Source organism: Pleurodeles waltl, chromosome 5 (assembly GCF_031143425.1).
Source record: "Pleurodeles waltl isolate 20211129_DDA chromosome 5, aPleWal1.hap1.20221129, whole genome shotgun sequence".
NCBI lineage: Eukaryota > Metazoa > Chordata > Amphibia > Caudata > Salamandridae > Pleurodeles > Pleurodeles waltl.
The window spans coordinates 301,511,829-301,531,722 of record NC_090444.1 but is presented as its reverse complement, the minus strand read 5'-3'; the positions used below and the strand labels follow the sequence as shown (position 1 = coordinate 301,531,722).

At 48.0% G+C, this 19,894-nt stretch overlaps 1 protein-coding gene across 1 annotated transcript in view; it reads right to left on the bottom strand.

The window, feature by feature from the left end:
• PPP1R21 (protein phosphatase 1 regulatory subunit 21) overlaps positions 1-19,894 on the bottom strand; it is a 448,835-nt gene that overhangs the window by 195,330 nt on the left and 233,611 nt on the right. Inside the window, exon 13 of the mRNA XM_069234042.1 lies at positions 19,168-19,260. Coding sequence (XP_069090143.1) covers positions 19,168-19,260 — 93 coding nt within the window. The remainder of the gene's footprint in view (positions 1-19,167; positions 19,261-19,894) is intronic.

The window sequence follows — 19,894 nt, the reverse complement described above, 5'->3', positions numbered from 1 at the left end:
TCAGAAAAGGATTTCTGAATTTTCGACTCCGAAAAATGGTGTTTGCTCCAGTCGGACATGGAGCCTTTTATCGATGGTTTCGGAGGAGTGGCCTTTTTCGGTGCCGAACTGGTAGTGTGGTCACTGGATGTCTTTTTTTCGGGTCGAGCCATGGCCTTCCGCAGTGGCGTACCGAAGGCCTTATGTGTCGGTCTTTGTGATGGTACAGGGGCAGGTGTACTCACATGTTGTCCTGCAGTGACCGGTCTGTCTTCCTCAGATTCCTGGTCTGAACCTCGGACGGAGACTGCTGTCTGCATGATCTCTTCCTCTTCGACGTTGAGATGTTCGGAGCTTCTGGAAGTCATCTTGAGTCTTCGTGTCCTCCTGTCTCAAAGCGTCTTTTTGGACCGGAAGGATCGGCAGGCCTCACAATTTTCTTCCCGATGATCTGGGGAAAGGCAAAGATTACAGACGAGATGTTGGTCTGTATAAGGGAATTTCCTGTGGCACAGAGGACAGAATGGGAATGGAGTCTGATCCATGAGGCTTCCACGCGGTCGGCCCGACTAGGCTCGAGTTGGGCGTGCGCGCCCAGAAGGGCGAGTAAAGTTTTCTTCTCTGACGGTACCGATGTGTCGATTAAAGATGTAAACCTGATCGATACGATACCAATGAAAATAAGGTGTTTTCTAGGTTTTCCGAACCGAACTTTCAGAGCGAAAGGAAACACGTCTGAACCCAACGGCGGAAAAAAAACAATCTAACATGGAGTCGATGCCCATGCACAATGGAACCGAAGAGGAGGAGTCACTCGATACCGTGACTCGAAAACACTTCTTCGAAGAAAAACAACTTTTAACACTCCGAGCCCAACACTAGATGGCAGAAGTATAATGCACAACATGTGTATCTGCAGCTACACATGCCACCGAACACACACACATATATATATATATATATATATATATATATATATATATATATATATATATATATATGGAAAATGTCACTTACCCAGTGTACATCTGTTCGTGGCATGTTGCGCTGCAGATTCACATGCTGTGCACTGTTCCTGCCATCTAGTGTTGGGCTCGGAGTGTTACAAGTTGTTTTTCTTCTAAGAAGTATTTTCGAGTCATGGGACCGAGTGACTCCTCCCTTTCGGCTCCATTGCGCATGGGCGTCGACTCCATCTTAGATTGTTTTCCCCGCAGAGATTGAGGTAGGAGTTGTTAAAGTAAGGATACTAAAGGTGCCCATGCAATGGAGTAAATGTGTATGTACATAGCGTGTAGTAAAGTCAAAATTATTTACATATTTACAATTTTAATGCAACTAGAACGGCTACAGGCTCCCGGGGAGGTGGGAGGGCGCATGTGAATCTGCAGCGCAACATGCCACGAACAGATGTACACTGGGAAAGTGACATTTTCCGTTCGATGGCATGTGTAGCTGCAGATACACATGCTATGCATAGACTACAAAGCAGTGATCTCCCCAAAAGCGGTGGCTAGCCTGTAGGAGTTGAAGTTGTCTGAAATAATGTTCTTAGTACAGCCTGTCCTACTGTGGCTTGTTGTGTTGCCAACACATCTACACAGTAATGCTTAGTAAATGTATGGGGCGTAGACCAGGTGGATGCTTTACAAATTTCTGTCATTGGTATATTACCAAGAAAAGCCATTGTGGCGCCTTTCTTTCTAGTGGAGTGTGCCCTTGGAGTAATGGGCAATTCTCTTTTAGCTTTAAGGTAGCAAGTCTGAACGCATTTAACTATCCATCTGGCAATGCCTTGTTTGGATATAGGGTTACCTGCATGTGGTTTTTGGAAAGCTACAAACAATTGTTTTGTTTTACGAAATTGTTTTGTTCTGTCAATGTAATACACTAGTGCTCTTTTTATGTCTAATGTATGCAATGCCCTTTCTGCTACTGAGTCTGGCTGTGGAAAAAAGACTAGGAGTTCTACCATTTGGTTTAGAGGAAACGGTGATATGACTTTTGATAAGAATTGTGGATTTGTCCTGAGAACCACTTTATGTTTATGTATTTGTATAAATGGTTCTTGAATAGTAAACACCTGTATTTCGCTAACTCTTCGAAGTGAAGTGATAGCTATTAGAAAAGCTACTTTCCAAGTCAAAAATTGTATTTGGCAAGAATGCATGGGTTCAAATGGTGGGCCCATGAGTCGTGTTAATACAATATTAAGATTCCACGAAGGTACTGGTGGTGTCCTTGGGGGTATGATTCCTTTTAGTCCTTCCATAAAGGCTTTAATAACTGGGATTCTAAAAAGTGATTTTGAATGTTTAATCTGCAAATAAGCAGATATTGCAGTGAGATGTATTTTAATGGAAGAGAAGGCCAGATTGGACTTTTGTAAGTGTAGTAAGTAACTTACAATGTTTTGTGTGGAGGCGTTTAAAGGCATAATTTGATTAGCCTGGCAATAGCAAACAAACCTTTTCCATTTGTTAGCGTAACAATGTCTTGTTGTCGGTTTTCTTGCTTGTTTAATGACTTCCATACAGTCTTTAAAAAGGTTTAGGTATCCAAATTCTAAGACTTCAGGAGCCAGATTGCTAGGTTGAGCAATGCTGGATTCGGGTGTCTGATCTGTTGGTTGTGTTGAGTTAACAGATCTGGTCTGTTTGGTAGTTTGATGTGGGGTACCACAGATAGGTCCAACAGTGTTGTGTACCAGGGTTGGCGTGCCCAAGTTGGTGCTATAAGTATTAGTTTGAGTTTGTTTTGACTCAGTTTGTTGACCAGATAAGGAATGAGCGGGAGAGGGGGAAAAGCGTAAGCAAATATCCCTGAGTAGCTGATCGATAGAGCATTGCCCTTGGACTGAGGGTGTGGGTATCTGGACGCAAAGTTTTGGCATTTTGCGTTTTCTTTTGTAGGAAACAGATTTATGTTTGGTGTCCCCCAGTGGTGGAAGTGATATTGTAAGATCTGGGGATGTATTTCCCACTCGTGAGTTTGTTGGTGATCTCGACTGAGATTGTCGGCTAACTGATCGTGGATGCCTGGTATATATTGTGCTATTAGGCGAATTGTTGTGAATTGCCCAATGCCAATTTTTTTGTGCTAAGAGACACAGCTGTGACGAGTGTGTCCCCCCCGTTTGTTTAGATAAGACACTGTTGTCATATTGTCTGTTTTGACAAGAATGTGTTTGTGGGCTAGAAGGGGCTGAAAGGCCTTTATTGCTAGAAAGACTGCTAACAGTTCTAGGTGATTTATGTGCATTTGTTTTTGCTGACTGTCCCATTGACCTTGTATGCTGTGATTGTTGAGGTGTGCTCCCCACCCAATCATGGATGCGTCTGTTGTGAGAATGACTTAGGGCGGCCTTTCCAAGACCCAGTGCCTCTTGTTTAAATTTACCTGGTTCCTGCATTGAAGCGAAGAGTGTGTTTGGCGGTCTATCAACACTAGATCTTGGAGTTGACCCTGTGCCTGCGTCCATTGTTTTGCTAGGCACTGTTGTAAGGGCTGCATGTGTAGCCTTGCGTTTGGGACAATAGCTATGCATGAGAACATCATGCCTAATAGTTTCATCACAAACCTGACCGTGTATTGTTGGTTTGGTTGAATGTTTGATTTTATATTTTTAAACGACTGCACCCTTTGTGGACTTGGAGTGGCAGTTGCTCTTTGTATGTGGAGTGTTGCTCCCAAATATTGTATTTGGGATGGCTGTAAATGAGATTTTTGGTAATTGATAGAAAACCCTAGTTTGTGTAGAGTATCTATTACGTATTGCGTGTGAACGTGACATTGTTGTTGAGTGTTGGCTTTTATTAGCCAATCGTCCAGATATGGGAATATGTGCATGTGACATCGTCTTATATGAGCTGCTACTACAGCTAGGCATTTTGTAAATACCCTGGGGGCTGTTGTTATTCCGAACTGCAACACTTTGAATTGGTAATGTTTGCCTTGTATTACAAACCTGAGGTATTTCCTGTGTGATGGATGGATGGGTATGTGAAAATACGCATCCTTGAGATCCAGTGTTGTCATGTATGCCCCTTGTTTTAGTAAGGGAACTACGTCCGGAAGTGTTACCATGTGGAAATGATCTGATTTGATGAAGAGAGTCAGTGTTCTGCAATCTAAGATAGGCCTTAACGTTTTGTCTTTTTTGGGGATAAGGAAATACAGGGAGTAAACGCCTGTCCCTTTTCGGTGATAGGGTACTAACTCTATGGCTTGTTTTTGTAGCAGTGCTTGGACCTCTATTTGTAATAGGTCTAAGTGTTGTGGAGACAATTTGTGCGGTTTTGGTGGAACATCTGGAGGGAATGGTGTGAACTCTATGCAATAACCATGTTGGATAATTGATAGGACCCACATGTCTGTGGTAATGTGTGTCCAATTGTGGTTGTATTTGGTTAGCCTCCCCCCCACCGGTGATAAGTGTTGGGGAAGTGTGACATTGAAGTCACTGTTTGCTATGGCTTGGTTTGGAGGGTTGGAATTTCCCTCTTCCTCTTGGGAATTGTCCTCTGTAGGAACCACAAAACCCTCCTCTCTGGTACTGAGATTGGTAGGAGGGTTTTGTTTGGGAGGTGGATGGTTCTGATGTCTGTTGTCTAAACCCCCCCTAAACTGTGGTTTCCTAAATGTTCCTCTGTATTGTGAGGAGTAGAGCGCACCCATGGCTTTGGCTGTGTCCATATCTTTTTTAATTTTCTCGATCGGGGTATCCACTTCCGGCCCAAATAACTGCTCCTGATTAAACGGCATATTCAATACCGCCTGTTGTAAATCTGGCTTAAATCCAGAACTTCGCAGCCATGCATGCCTTCGAATAGTCACTGCTGTGTTTACAGTCCGTGCTGCTGTATCAGCAGAGTCTAGGGCAGACCTGATTTGGTTATTTGATATGGCCTGTCCCTCTTTGATCACTTATTGGGCACGTTTTTGGTGTTCTTTGGACAAATGTTGGATGATGTCTTGCATTTCGTCCCAGTGAGCCCTGTCATAGCGGGCAAGTAGGGCTTGTGAGTTGGCAATTCGCCACTGATTGGCTGCTTGCGATGCCACTTTTTTTCCCGATGCATCGAATTTTCGACTCTCCTTATCAGGGGGTGGCGCATCCCCTGATGATTGTGAATTAGCCCTTTTTCTTGCAGCCGCCACAACCACATGAGTCCGGAGGGAGCTGTTGAGTAATAAACACCGGGTCTGACGGGGGCGGTTTATATTTCTTTTCAACCCTTGGCGTGTGATGGCTCTCCCTTTTACAGGTTCTTGGAAGACCTGTTGTGCATGTTTAAGCATGCCCAGTATCATTGGCAAACTTTGGTAGGAAGCATGCGTGGATGCCAGTGAATTGAACAGGAAGTTATCCTCCACCGGTTCTGAGTGCATTGTTACGTTATGAAACGTAGCTGCTCTGACTAGTACTTGCGTGTATGCTGTACTGTCCTCTGGTGGTAAAGGCTTGGTTGGATAAGACTCTGGGCTGTTGTCCGATATAGGTGGGTCGTATAGATCCCAGGGATCTGCATCATCTTGAGTCATCCCAGTGTGTGTGGGCGACTGCGCGATCGGTGTACCCACTGGTGACAATTGTGGTGATTGCAGTGGGTATGTTTGTGGTGAGAAACGTTGTGGTGGTGACTTTTCTCTAACCATTTTGGCTTTCGGTTGCATTTCTGTCTCTTGAAAAGCCAGTTTTCTTTTTGACTTGAGTGGAAGGATGGTTTGTATCTTCCCCGTGTCCTTCTGGATTTGTAACCTTTGCTGTGTTTGGTCATGTTCTTCTAAATCCAGTTCCTGCTCAAATCTGTGTCTTTCTTTGAGCTGCAAAGAAAGCCCTTGCTCTTCAGTGTAGAAAGAACGTTTCGGCTCCGAAGCCGTTTTTTTCGGTACCGAAATTCCCATCAAAATTGTCTTTTTTGGTTCCGAAAAGCTCTTTCGCGGCTTGCCTGACTCGATGCCGACTTTTTTCGGTGCCGGATTCTCGACCGGAGTCGGAAATCTTCGGCAAATCTTTGGCCTCTTTCGGTGCCAATGTTACTTGGTCACCTTCTTTCCTGTGGGTTGAGCCATGGCCTTCTGGCAGTGGCGTCCCCGTGGCCTTGGATTTTTTGGTGTGACCCTGGGTGTGGGACGGGGCAGGTGTACTCACAGTTTGCCGCGCCGTCGAAGGTCGATCACCCTCGGATTCATCCGAGTCAGATTCTTGGATGGATATTCTCATCTCTTCTTCCTCGACTTCGAGATGTTGTTTCGGCTTCGACGCCATTTGTAGTTGTCTTGCGAGTCGATCCCTTAAGGTCTTCTTGGATCGAAACGCTCGGCAAGCTTCACAAGTATCCTCTCTGTGTTCGGGCGACAAACACAGGTTACAGACCCGGTGCTGGTCTGTATAAGGATACTTTGCGTGACACTTAGGACAGAAACGGAAGGGGGTCCGGTCCATTAGTGTTCGACGACGGGTGTGGTCAGGCCGACCAGGCCTTGGTGAAGAGTGGAAGCCCCGAAGGGCCGCCGAAGCGGTTTTGATGTTGGTGCCGATACGATAAAACTAAACCGGTACCGAACGTAAACAATACAGACAAATTTTCGATTCTTTTCTAAGTTTCCTGATTCGAAATACGGAGCGAAGAGGAACACGTCCGAACCCGATGGCGGAAAGAAAACAATCTAAGATGGAGTCGACGCCCATGTGCAATGGAGCCGAAAGGGAGGAGTCACTCGATCCCGTGACACGAAAAGACATCTTCGAAGAAAAACAACTTGTAACACTGCGAACCCAACACTAGATGGCAGGAACAGCGCACAGCATGTGTATCTGCAGCTACACATGCCATCAAACATATATATACATATATAAATATATATATTCATTAAACCGCAGTTAAAGTAAAGTTATGGCTATCTCTGTTTATAACATAACCCCTTTACATGTTTTGATTTTTTTAAACTCTGAAATTCACTTAAAAATGCCACAGTTGAAATGCAGTTTTGGTTATCAATTAAACAAACAAACCTCTGAAATTTGCTAACTATGGTTAGCACCACAATCCATAACTTGCACATCAACATGTAATGAAAATGATTATGTCAGATCACATTACAAATTACATAAATGATCGCACTGACATATGACATGACATATAACATTACCATTAGCAGTGAGATGTCTATGCACACAGTATGATTTCGTTATTCAGGTATTTGTGGTTACGTCATGATATTAAGCAGTTAGCGGTTCCTAACCAGTGGTATTATGCGAGGTCACAGTCACTGCACACACGTAAGGTGTTCTAACCAAAGGTAGCCATAATATCATATTAATTGTGTTCCTTCAGTAAATTTCTTTTTTTTTTCTTATGATTTAATATGTCCTACTTCCAACAAGCAAAGGTGAGTAAGTGAGGTAAAAGCCCAGGGGTTGCAAAGAGCTGCTGGGCATGGCCTTTATTTCACATTAGATTATGTTACTAACCCCCAATAAGACAAATGTTTAATATGAACGAAAATATCCCAATCTTCACAAACAACGAATCAGAAGACCACAAAGTCTGATACATCTTATGATGAGTAATCTTGGAAGAAGGCAGCTAAGAGGAGACATAATTTCTTTATGTAAGCCTTCAAAAATGAGTCAGCAGTACAAAGACTTAAACACCTTTAAGGCAAAAATCTAATATAAGAAGAAAATATTTTAAACAAAATAGTATTGGGGAATCTTAGCCATGAGAAGTACATACATTAACTTCCAATTGGAAATGTTTTTCTTTTGCCTGGTATTTCCCCACATTTTTACCTTCTTTTACTGAACCTGCTTTTGCGGCCGCAGAAATCTCTGCACACTTTACTCCTGCTTACCAGTGGCAGATATGCCAAAACTTGTCAAAATTGGCATATTTACTTACGGGCCCCTAGTATATGGTACCATTTGTACCCAGGGCCTGTAAAGTAAATGCTACTAGTGGGCTACAGTACTCTGTGCCACCCATTAAAGTAGCACTGTAAAACATGACTCCTGTCTGCGACTACAGCAAGGGTGTGCAGTTTTAAACTGCCTTTTTGATCTTTTTCCAGGCCTAAACTTTCTTTCTTAATGCCTACAAGTCACCCCTAAGATAAGCTGTAAATGGCCACAGGGCAGGGTGCATGGCATTTAAAAAGTAGGACATGCACATTTAGGCCCTCATTACAACCCTAGCGGTAAATCCCGCTTTCCGCCGTGCAGAAGACCGGCAACATACCGCTGCGGAATTCCGCTACAGGTATTATGACCCACAGCTCGGAATCCGCCACAATACAGACACCCACACAAGTCCGCCACACCAAAGGTCAGTGATAAACTGGTGATACCAAAACCTACACCATCACGCCAACAAGAATATGCCCACTGTATCACAACCCACGAATCAACGTATTCCATTTGTGGTACACACCGCTGTGCTCAAAATACACACACATTTACAAAACACAACCACATTGGACAATTCGAAATAAACACACCTGATACACATACACACACACCACTCCCACACACCCAATCCAATATAAAGCACACACCCACAAACCCTTACTACCAAAATTTTGAAAGAAGGCCAGAGAGAGAGACTTCCTAAAACAACACCAGCATCCACAGACACACAACACCATCACTTACACAACATCCACGCACCTCAAACAACACACACCAACACATCCCCTCACACATCACAACAGACAGCACCTCACACATCACCCACACCACATCATGGCACCTCAAAGACACCCCAGGTTTTCTGAGGAGGAGCTCAGGGTCATGGTGGAGGAAATCGTCCAGGTAGAGCCACAGCTATTTGGATCACAGGTGCAGCAGACATCCATTGCTAGGAAGACGGAGCTATGGCGCAGAATTGTCGACAGGGTCAACGCAGTGGGACAGCATCCAAGAACACGGGATGACATCAGGAAGAGGTGGAACGACCTACGGGGGAAGGTGCGTTCCATGGTATCCAGACACCAGATTGCTGTACAGAGGACTGGCGGTGGACCCCCAACTCCTCCCCCACAACTAACAACATGGGAGGAGCAAGTCTTGGCAATTATGCATCCTGAGGGCCTCGCAGGAGTAGCAGGAGGACTGGACTCTGGTAAGACATATCTTTACTACTTTATCCCCCACACCCCACCTGCATGCCATCACATACCGCCACCGTTACCCTCACACCCATCACCCCAACAACCCACAGACACCCCACTAACACAACCCACACATCCCAAAATCAAGCCCTGCATGTAACACCAATGCATGGACACCCATCACCAAAGCATGTCCAGTACAGAGACTCAGTCATGCCCCAAAATCACCAATCACACAAGGACCAAGCCAATAATGCAAGCACAGGAGTAGAGGGTTACTCAGCCATTGCACAAGATGGCACACACAGATACAATAACTATGCATTTACACCCCAACAGGACCCATACCCAACATCACCGGACAGGAGGTGCCAGCAACATCCAGGCCCCCCACAGAAGAGATCCACAGTGATGACAGCAGCTCTGCATGCCTGGATCAAGATGACCAGCCCGGCCCATCAGGGACCTCGGGACAGTCGGTTCCCCTGACACAGTCACAAACCACCACAGAGCCTCCCCCCTCAGGAAACACCATCACAGCACCCACCCAGCGGGCCCATCCCTCTGTCCCCAGGACACGTCAATCAGCAGTGTGTCCACCACTACAGGGAACCCAGGCAACCCCACTAACACAGGACGATCAGGGACCTGGGGGCAGTGGCAGTGGGCACAAGGTTCAGGGGACAGAGGCACAGGATAACAGGGAAGCTGGGAGGACTGCTGTGCGACAGGGGGAGGACAGGCACAGGGAACCACTCTCCACGAGGCACTCTCCAACATCATGGGAGGATACCACCATTCCCAGGAGACCATGGGCATGGTACTGGCCAAGTTTCGGGAGACCCAGCGGCTGCAGGAGGAACACTACCTGGGGATCATGGAGGACTTGAAGTCCATCAGCACCACCCTGGTCAACATTGCAGGGGTGTTGGCAGACCTTCTCAACACCAGGAGGGGGACAGTGGCACACCAATGGGCCCCTGACACTAGCCTGGACGATGAACAGCCCTCCATCTCCGCCGGCGCTAGTGGACAGGAGGCACCGCCAGAGGAACAACAGGACACCAACACCCCACCCCCTGCAGATGGAGAACCACCCCGCAAACGGTCCCTGAGATCCAGGAACAAGACAGAGACCATTGCCAAGAACCCCGCCAGGAAATAAGAACCCCCTGAATGTCACCCTTCTGTCCCACTATGTCACCCTGTCCATCCTTATACTGCCATTGCTCCACTTCCTATGCCCCTTTGGACAATGCACCTGCGAAACAAATAGACTGGACTCTGCCATGGACATACCTCCACCAGCACCCCAGCCCATTTTACAACCCCCTCCACTTATATGCACAAGAATAAACACACTTCAATCACAAAACAATCTGGAGTCAGTCTGTGCTTTCACAAATGTGTAATAGCAATATCTATGGAATATAGCAATGTCAATTTACTTGTTCACATACCAATGTAACACAGCTGTAGGCCAGGAGTAAACATAGCAGAGGGCACACAGTGGGACCCAGATCTGTGAAATGGAAAGTCAAAGTGACAAGTCAGTGTCCATACACTGAGTGAAAATGACAGACTTATGCTAGCTCCAACAAGATGTGTGAGATGTGGGAAGCAGTTACATCTTCTTACCTGTGTCTCATTGGAAGTATTGCATGATGATGTTGTTTCAGTTGCCGATATCCTCTTCTTCTGCCTCCTCTTCTTCACTGTCCACAGGCTCCACAGCTGCCACAAGACCACCAACTGGCCCATCCTCCTGCAGAAAAGGCACCTGGCATCGCAAAGCCAGGTTGTGCAGCATACAGCAGGCCACGATTATCTGACACACCTTCTTCGGTGAGTAGTATAGGGAACCACCGGCCTTCAGGAGGCCGAAGGTGCGTTTGATTATCCTCCTAGTTCGCCCATGTGCCTCATTGTAGCGTTCCTCTGCCCTTGTCCTGGGATTCCTCACTGGGGTCAGTAGCCATGACTGGTTGGGGTAACCAGAGTCACGTGCAAATGTCGAGGGACAACTGTTAGACACACACTAACCCTTAGGGACAACCCCATACCCAGACACCTATGTCAACTGTATTGGGACCTCGGCCTTACCTATTAGCCACACACAGTGCCTCAGGAATTGCCCCATCACATAAGGGCTGCTGCTATTTCTCAAAATGTAAGCGTCATGCACAGACCCAGGATACTTGGCATTGACATGGGAGATGTACTGGTCTGCCAAACACACCATCTGCACATTCATCGAATGGTAGCTCTTCCGGTTTCTGAACACCTGTTCATTCCTGCAGGGGGGACGACATGCCACGTGTACCAACAATGGCACCAATGACGTTGGGGATAAGTCCCAGGGCATAGAAGTCACCTTTCACTGTGGGAAAATCCTCCACCTGAGGGAAAACGATGTAGCTGCGCATGTGCTTCAGCAGGGCAGACAACACTCTGGACAACACGTTAGAGAACATTGGCTGGGACATCCCTGATGCCAAGGCCACTGTTGTTTGAAAAGATCCACTGGCCAGGAAATGGAGTACAGACAGGACCTGCACTAGAGGGGGTATCCCTGTGGGATGGCGGATAGCTGACATCAGGTCTGGCTCCAACTGGGCACACAGTTCCAGGATTGTTGCACGATCAAGTCTGTATGGGATTATGATGGGTCTCTCTTCCATTGTCAACAGGTCTACCAGGGGTCTGTACACCGGAGGATGCCGCCATCTCATCACCTGCCCCAGCAGACGTGCCCTATGGAGGAGAACAGCGAGCAGCGAGTCACCCATCACTGAGGTATCACAGTGTGTTATTTGCAGAAACGTTAGTTATCCGCTATGTGCCGGTATCTGTCTGTATTCCCGGCCTAGATATGTGTGACGCAGTTTGTTTTCCATGCCATGTGGCCCCCTGAAATGGCGGCTGCCTGACCTGTAAGGTGGGACAAGGCGATATGAGGTGACTACGCTGGCGTTGTACACCGTCGCGGTGGGCGATCGAAGACCGCGGCGCAATTCTGCATTGGTTAACATTGGGCCCTATGGGTCCCAGGAGCCAATGACGATACCTGACCTTCAACAGGAGAGGACCTACACTGCAAGTGCTGCTGTGACCTGTGTCTGGAAGCGACAATGGCTACAGTGTCTGGGGAAAGGGCCCCTGCCTTCACTTCGGAGGAGTTGGAGAAACTAGTGGATGGGGTCCTTCCCCCAGTACACGCAACTGTACGGTCCTCCAGACAAACAGGTGAGTACACTGTGAGTATGCTGCATGGGCAATGCCTGCTTTGAGTGGTGTGGATGGAAGATGCATGGGGGAGGGGGCTGACGCCTGCAAGTACGGATGGGGAGTGTATGTGCGTCAGGGCATGGGTGGGAACTGGTGGGCAATGACTATGACGGTCCGGACGGGTGAGTAATTTCCTTTCCCCCTGTACCATTCCTCTAGGTCAGCGCCCACCAGAAGAAGGGTATTTGGTGTGCCATCGCCAAGGACTTCCGGACCCTCGGGGGCTACCACAGACGGAGCACCCACTGCCGTAAAAGATGGGAGGACCTGCGCCGCTGGAGCAAGAATACGGCGGAGGCCCAGCTGGGGATGGCCTCCCAACGTGGAAGGGGTGCCCGTTGCACCATGGCCCCCCTGATGTCCCGGATCCTGGTGGTGGCGTATCCTGAGTTGGATGGGGGCTTGAGGGCATCACAGCAGCCACAAAGGGGTGAGTACTCTCTCCTTCAGCTGACTCACCGCGCGTAACGAGGTGTCTGGGTGGGGGAGGATGGCAGTGGGTTCCCCTAGGCCAGGGCGAACTTGGTAGGCCCCTTGTGAGGCAGGCTATGCGGCACCCCAACCCCACTAGTGGTAAAAGCCATCTACACCTAGTCAGGCTCCTGTGACTTACAGGTGTGCAGCAATTGGGCTTATGCCTCGTACCCCATGGTCAGGTGAAATTTCTAGGAACTGTTAGTGCATGGCGTAGTGCAGAGGGCTGCTCCCTGTGTGTTGTGTCCGCTAACAGTAGAGGTGTTGCATGCACTGAACATGTTTTTCTTCTGTCCCCCCCCCCCTTTTGTGGTCTCCCTGTTCTTGTGTGCAATAGCATCATCAGGCGGAGGAGTATTGGCACCGGAGCAGGAGGGAGCTGCAACCCACTCGGCCCCGGAGGGTGAAGCAACGGAGTCTGAAGCCACCAGTGGGACAGAGGGCGAGGGGAGCTCCACAGCGGGGACAGGAGCAGACAGCAGTGACAGCGACTCCTCCTCTGATGGGAGCTCCCTTGCGGTGGCGGGCACTTCTGTGCCCACTGCATCAACAGGTACAGCCGCCACCCCCCTACTAGCACCGCCCTCCCAGCAGCCCCTCAGCGTGTGTCCCGTGCCCGCTCACCCAGGAGGGTGGGCATCTCCTTCGCCCCAGGCACCTCAGGCCCTGCCCCAGTCAGCCCTGCTGCCCTCAGTGAGGAGGCTATTGACCTCCTGAGATCCCTCACTGTTGGACAGTCTACCATTTTGAATGCCATCCAGGGTGTTGAGAGGCCTTTGCAACAAACAAATGCATACCTGGGGGCATTCATTCTGGGCAGGCAGCCCAACAGAGAGCATTTCAGGCTCTGGCCTCAGCACTGATGCCAGCCATTGTCCCTGTGTCCAGCCTCCCCCCACCAACTTCCTCCACCAGACCCAATCCCCTGTACCTCAGCCTATCCCAAGCACACCATCAGACCAGCATGCACACACATCAACACACAAGAGTGGCTCAGGCAAACATAAGAACCACACATCCCACAGGCACTCACACAAGCACCATCCCCATGCAGACACGGCAAAATCCACTGTCTCCACTGTGTCCCCCCCACATCCTCCTCCTCCCTCCCTGTCTCGTCTCCACTCACACCTGCATGCACTACATCCTCAACCACTACCTCCATCACCAGCACGTCCATCACCACACACCGCTCACGTGCAATCACCACCCCAACTACCATTCACACATCCCCTGTGTCCTCTCCCAGTGTGTATGTGAGCCCTCCTCCCAAACCACACAAACGCAGGCACACACCCACCCAACAGCCATCCACCTCACAACAGCCTCCGGCCCATGCACCTTCACCCAAATTCAGCAGACGTACACCTCCTACAACCACTACGTCTTCCTCCACTCCCAAACCCCCTCCATCTTCCTGTCCCAGTGTGTCTAAAAAAACTTTTCGTGGCAAACTTTGACCTCTTTCCTTCACCTCCCCCCCGTCCTTCACCTTAGGCCAGGCTTTCCAGGTCCCAGCCCAGCACCTCAGCCACCAAATCCCCGGGCACAGTGGTGCCAGCAAGTGCGGGGTCATAGAGTGCACCACCCATCAGGGCTGCCAATGTGCCACGTAGTGAGGGCAAGGACATTCCGCCACCTGGCAAGGTGAAAAAGGTGCCCGCATCCCAGAGGGAGAAACCAAAACTACCAGCCACCAGGGGCTCAGCAAAAATAAAAGGGCATAGTGGCAAGACAACTGCGGCACCATCAAAGGTGGGGAAGGCCCAAAAGCAGAAGAGCAGGTCAGGAGAGGGCATGGTGGCACCGACTGAGGTACCAGCATCACACCTTCTGTCCACGAACACACCAACCTGTACAGCAGCGAACACCGTTAGCTGCCCCGCCACCACAACCCTCACCTGCACCGCCACCTGCACGTCTATAGCCTCAGCGACAGTTCCCAGCCTCTTCCCCAGTGGGCAGCCGTCCTGCTGTGTCCCTCAGCAGGTGCTGACCCATGCACCGCGGCCAGCACCGCCGCCACAGACACCGCCGCAAGCACCGTCGCCACAGACACCGCCGCAAGCACTGCCACCGGGCCCGCGACGTACTCTGACAGTGGCACCACTGCTGACATGTCTACCATCCCCAGTGGGCATTCGTCCGAGGCTGGAGGAGAGTTCCTGGACAGCTTCCATGAGGCATGACTTCCATCACTGTTTGCACCTGCAGGTGGAAGGCAAAGCCGCAGCAGTGTGGGGTATGTCTCTGCCTCCCTGGCGTATCATGCGACCTGTACCTCGCCAATCTCGTAGCACACACAATCAGGTGAGGGAATTGTACCGGCCACACTGCACGTGGAGCACTCTGGGCACCAGGACCCCTCCAGAACCAGTGGAGAGATACATCCACTACCTCAGTTCTCGGCAGGATGAAGTACTCTGGGCACAATGCCCCCTCCAGAACCAGTGGAGAGATACATCCACTACCTCAGTCCTTGGCAGGATGAAGCACTCTGGGCACAATGCCCCCTCCAGAACCAGTGAAGACTGTTATCCACTTGAAAGACTGTGGCTTTGCACTCCCCAGGATAACGCAGTGGGCAAACCACCCACTTGAGAGACTTGAGATACTGTGGCTTTGCACTCCCCAGGATAAAGCAGTGGGCAAACCACCCACTTGAGAGACTGTGGCTTCGCACTCCCCAGGATAAAGCAGTAGGCAAACCACCCACTTGAGAGACTGTGGCTTTTCACTCCCAAGGATAAAGCAGTGGGCAAACCACCCACTGGAAAGACTTGAGACTGTGGCTTTGCACTCCCCAGGATAAAGCAGTGGGCAGACCACCCACTTGAGAGACTTGAGAGACTGTGGCTTTGCACTCCCCAGGATAAAGCAGTGGGAAAACCACCCACTGGAGAGACTGTGGCTTTGCACTCCCCAGTATAAAGCAGTGGCCAAACCACCCACTGGAGAGACTTGAGAGACTGTGGCTTTGCACTCCCCAGGATACAGCTATGGGCATGGAGCCCCCTCGTGCAGCAGTGACGTCGTGATTTCATCTGGCTGAGGTGCCCACCCTCCCCCTGAGGTGCCTGTATATTTTCAGTCTGATGCCCCAGCAGTGTTCTCTCCGTTTCGAGTCAGGTATCTAGTGTGGGCTTCGCCCATGCATTTTGGGCCCAGTGGTCCACGGAAAATGACTGGTACACTATCCGGACTTGTGTAGTTGGTGTGCATATTTGTATATACTGAATTTTGACTATCTGATTTTTCATGATTACACTGGTTACAATCATTTCCTTTTGTCCTTGCGTTCTTCCAGGGGTTGAGGGGGTGTATATGTAATGTTGCTGCATGTATTTGTGTGTATGTTGTTGTGGGTGAGGGTATTGCGTGTGTGTGTCACTCTCTTTCCCCCCTCTCCCCTGTGTTGTAGGTGCAGTACTCACCGTGGTCGCCGCCGTTCGTACTCCTGGTAGATGAGAAGATACACCAACATTGGTAACACCTGTAGTTCGGGCTCCATGGTGTCCTGGTTCCTCATTGGGTGTCGAGAGGTGAGTGTTTTCCCTTCTGTGTACCGTTTCCGCTGTGCTTTTGATCGCGTTGGTTCTGCCCCGGAAAAGGTGGCGGATAGGCGTCTTGAAATACAATGGGCGGTACTTTGTCTTCCGCCTGTCTGTTGGCGGTGACCGCTGCTGTGTTTGTTTCTACCGCCGTGGCGGTCGGAGTGTTAAAGTGGCTGTCTATGTTGGCGGTTTCCGCCATGGTCGTGATTCCAATTTTTTTCCGCCGGCCTGTTGGCGGTATTACCGCCGCTTTAACACCGACCGCCAGGGTTGTAATGAGAGCCTTAATGTTTTACATGTCCTAGAAGTGAAAAACCTTCAAAGTCAAGGTTGGCACTCCCATTTTAAAACAATGGGTTACACTCAAACTTTTAGTGATTAATTTCAGTTTGAGAGCAGCTAGAAAAATGGTTCAAGTACTAATTTTAAATGTAATTTAAGATGCAACTTAATGATCCACTTGGATTTTATATTACTATTTGGAAATTACACTTTTAGAAAGTTGTCATTTTACTGCCTAAAAACCAAAAAGCTTTCCTGCCAGTGCCCAGCTATCACCTGATCCCTGATGGCTCCCCTGTGGGGAGATGTATATTGCTCAGTGGACAACTGGCTCTGTGTGAGGAAGGGGAACTCCACCCTTGACAGGATGACCTGGGTGCTATGCCCAGCCCCTTCCTCTGCTTCAAAGGAGGCCTACATTAACACTGGCAGATAAAGCAAATGCCTAGGCCTCCTTACCCATTTGTCCCTCTAGTCAGAATGGCACCAAAACTTAGTGGGAGAGGAATTAACTGATCAGAATTGTTTTAGGGCGTGGAAGAAGGTTTGTCCTCCTCCACACAGTCTGGCACTGGGCATAAAAATGGACCCCACCAATGTCTGCTCAGAATACTCCTGAACCTGTGAAGAAACAGAAGAAGGACTGTCCTGTTGTTGGATGAACCTGAAGGAAGAAGGAAATTGCCTGCCTTAAACCCAGGATCCCAGAAGTGACTCCAAGGGTCAGTTGGCTAACCTCCTGTTTGAGTTACAGGGACACATCAAGTTTCCAGAGACCTCTCTTCCTGCAACTGCATAGTTCCAACTGGACCTGGTCTCAACACTGCTGCTGGCCTCTGCCAGAGTCTGGCCTAACTCCCAAGTGATATCCCCTTGGTCCTGTAAACTTGGCTGGTGTTTGAATGCACTCTTCCTGCCACCAAACTGAAAGAAGTGGGACTTAGAAAATGTTTGTGAACTTTTTGAAAAGAGAACTGAAATAGACTGTGAATGCCCTCAAAGCCACAGCTGTCTAATAGCTGGTGAACCTCAGGTTGCTGGTTTGCCCCTTTGTAGCGGGACCTGATATCCAGAAAAGTTTCTAAATCAAAACGTAGAAGGATTCACCAAGCCAAAGCTGAATGATTTCAAGGGCTTCCTGGAACCAGACTCCAAACTTTGTCCATTCCAAAGCTTTCTAGCCTTCGTCAGTAACTGCACTGGGACCCTGCTCTTCCGCAGACCTCCAGCATCGAGACCAGTTCTGGATCCAGCTTTCAGCTTGCCCCACCACTGACTTTTTAACAACCATTTTACCTCCATAAAAGCTTCTAAATCAGAAGGTAAACTTTCCACTGGGTCAAACCTGGTCCTTGTATCTGACACGCCTTCCATCACACTCAGTCTTAACTTTTGACTTTGGCTCAGTCTAGAGTGACCAGATAACCTTGGTTGGAGCTTTATTGTGCTATTTGTAATTCAACTTTAAAAATTCATATCTCTGGTTCTACTTATTGGACTTTTGTCATTTTAATTTATTAAAATATTCTCTATGTTTCTAAATTGGTTTGAGATTTTTCTTGTTCTGGGTTTTCCCTGTATTCCTGTTTGAGTGCTGCATAAATACTTTCCACACTGCATCTGGGTTAAGCCTGACTGCTCTGCCACAAGCTACCAGAGACCATAGCGGAGACCATAGCGGTTCACCCTGAGAAGTACTTGTGATTATTATTTGAAGTGGGTTCTCACGCTCCTGAACTAATACTCCAGTGTCATACACCTCTCATGCTGTAGTTTGAATTAGAAACTACAAGGCTTCAAACAAACCCTTAATCATGAAATGACTCCTTTGGGCTAGCTGTTGTTTTTGCAAGGCAGAACACTAAACAAAACAATCCATGGACCCCCTGTCAACTGCATTCAATGACACATGAAAACTTGCCCACTGGTTTCCTGCACAGGCTGTAGTCTTGAGAACAATTCTATTTTCATACTCTTTCTCAAAAGAAAACAATGGGGTCAAAGAGTTTATTTAGCCTCTAAGTTTGGGAAAACGTAGCATAAGGGCTCAAGAGGAGCATAATATTAGCCTCCAATTTGCGACAGTCCCTTTCCATCTAACAGCCCTTCTCAACTCGAGGCCTACTTATCTCCACATATTTGTGAAGAAGTCAATCTAAGTGAACTTTTAGAGGCCTCTCGAAGTTTGAAGGGGGGGGGGGCATCATTCTGTGTAACATGAGAAAGGTCTACATGAGTACAAAATAAGCATACATACATTGGCACAGTCAAAACCATTGACAGAGTTCCATAGTGGTATTAGAAGAAGATTGCAGACGGTGAGAATCTACATGAGGAGTAGTATTACAAAGAAGCAGAGATTTCTGACTGCAAATTATGTTAGAACAGAGTAATTTGCTTGAGTGTGACATTTCAGTGGTGGCTATGTGAAACAAAGACTGCCTATGTCTTTATAGCATCAACATTTGGCACCCACCTTTTGTTACGTCATGAAGCCCATGGAGAGCAGCAGAAATCTGTGTGAATATGGAACTATAGTTATTGCGAAGCAGACCCTCAGGTTTTGTACCTTAACAAAGAAAACAACATATCAGTAGTAAACTCAAAAATGATAATACTGAATAAATACAGTTTTCAAATATTTGGAACAATATACAGTTAGAAATTATCCTGTTATGCTATCTGCTTAAACACTGGACTCTGGCATACAGAAACGAATTAACAAGACACATACATGAATAAGTGAGATCATGTTCAATCTTCTCTATATACTCCTTATGTGCCCAAGCTAGAGATCCCAACAAAACCAAAGGCAGGTTCCTTTACTACATCATGCTTGCTAAAAAATATTTTTGTTCTGTTTCAATAAAGCCATGTGGTTACTCTACATCAGTGGCTTTTATATGCCTAATGCTCACTTGAATTGAAGCCTCATTTACAGCATTGTGACCCATTTTGGAGGCCAGACCTCCAGAAAGACAAAAGGTCAGTTGTAGCCTATGGATGGACAACTAAAAGAGTACTTAGTTAAAATCACCAACTCTATGGTGAAAAGTCTCAAAAATATAAATATATTGACTGAAAAAGGAGGATAAAATTGTAGATAAAAACAATCAGAAGTATATAAAATGACTTTTATTTGTATTTCTACTGCAACAAAGGGAGCAGAGAATTTGGATAACATCAAAAAGGAAATAAGTAAA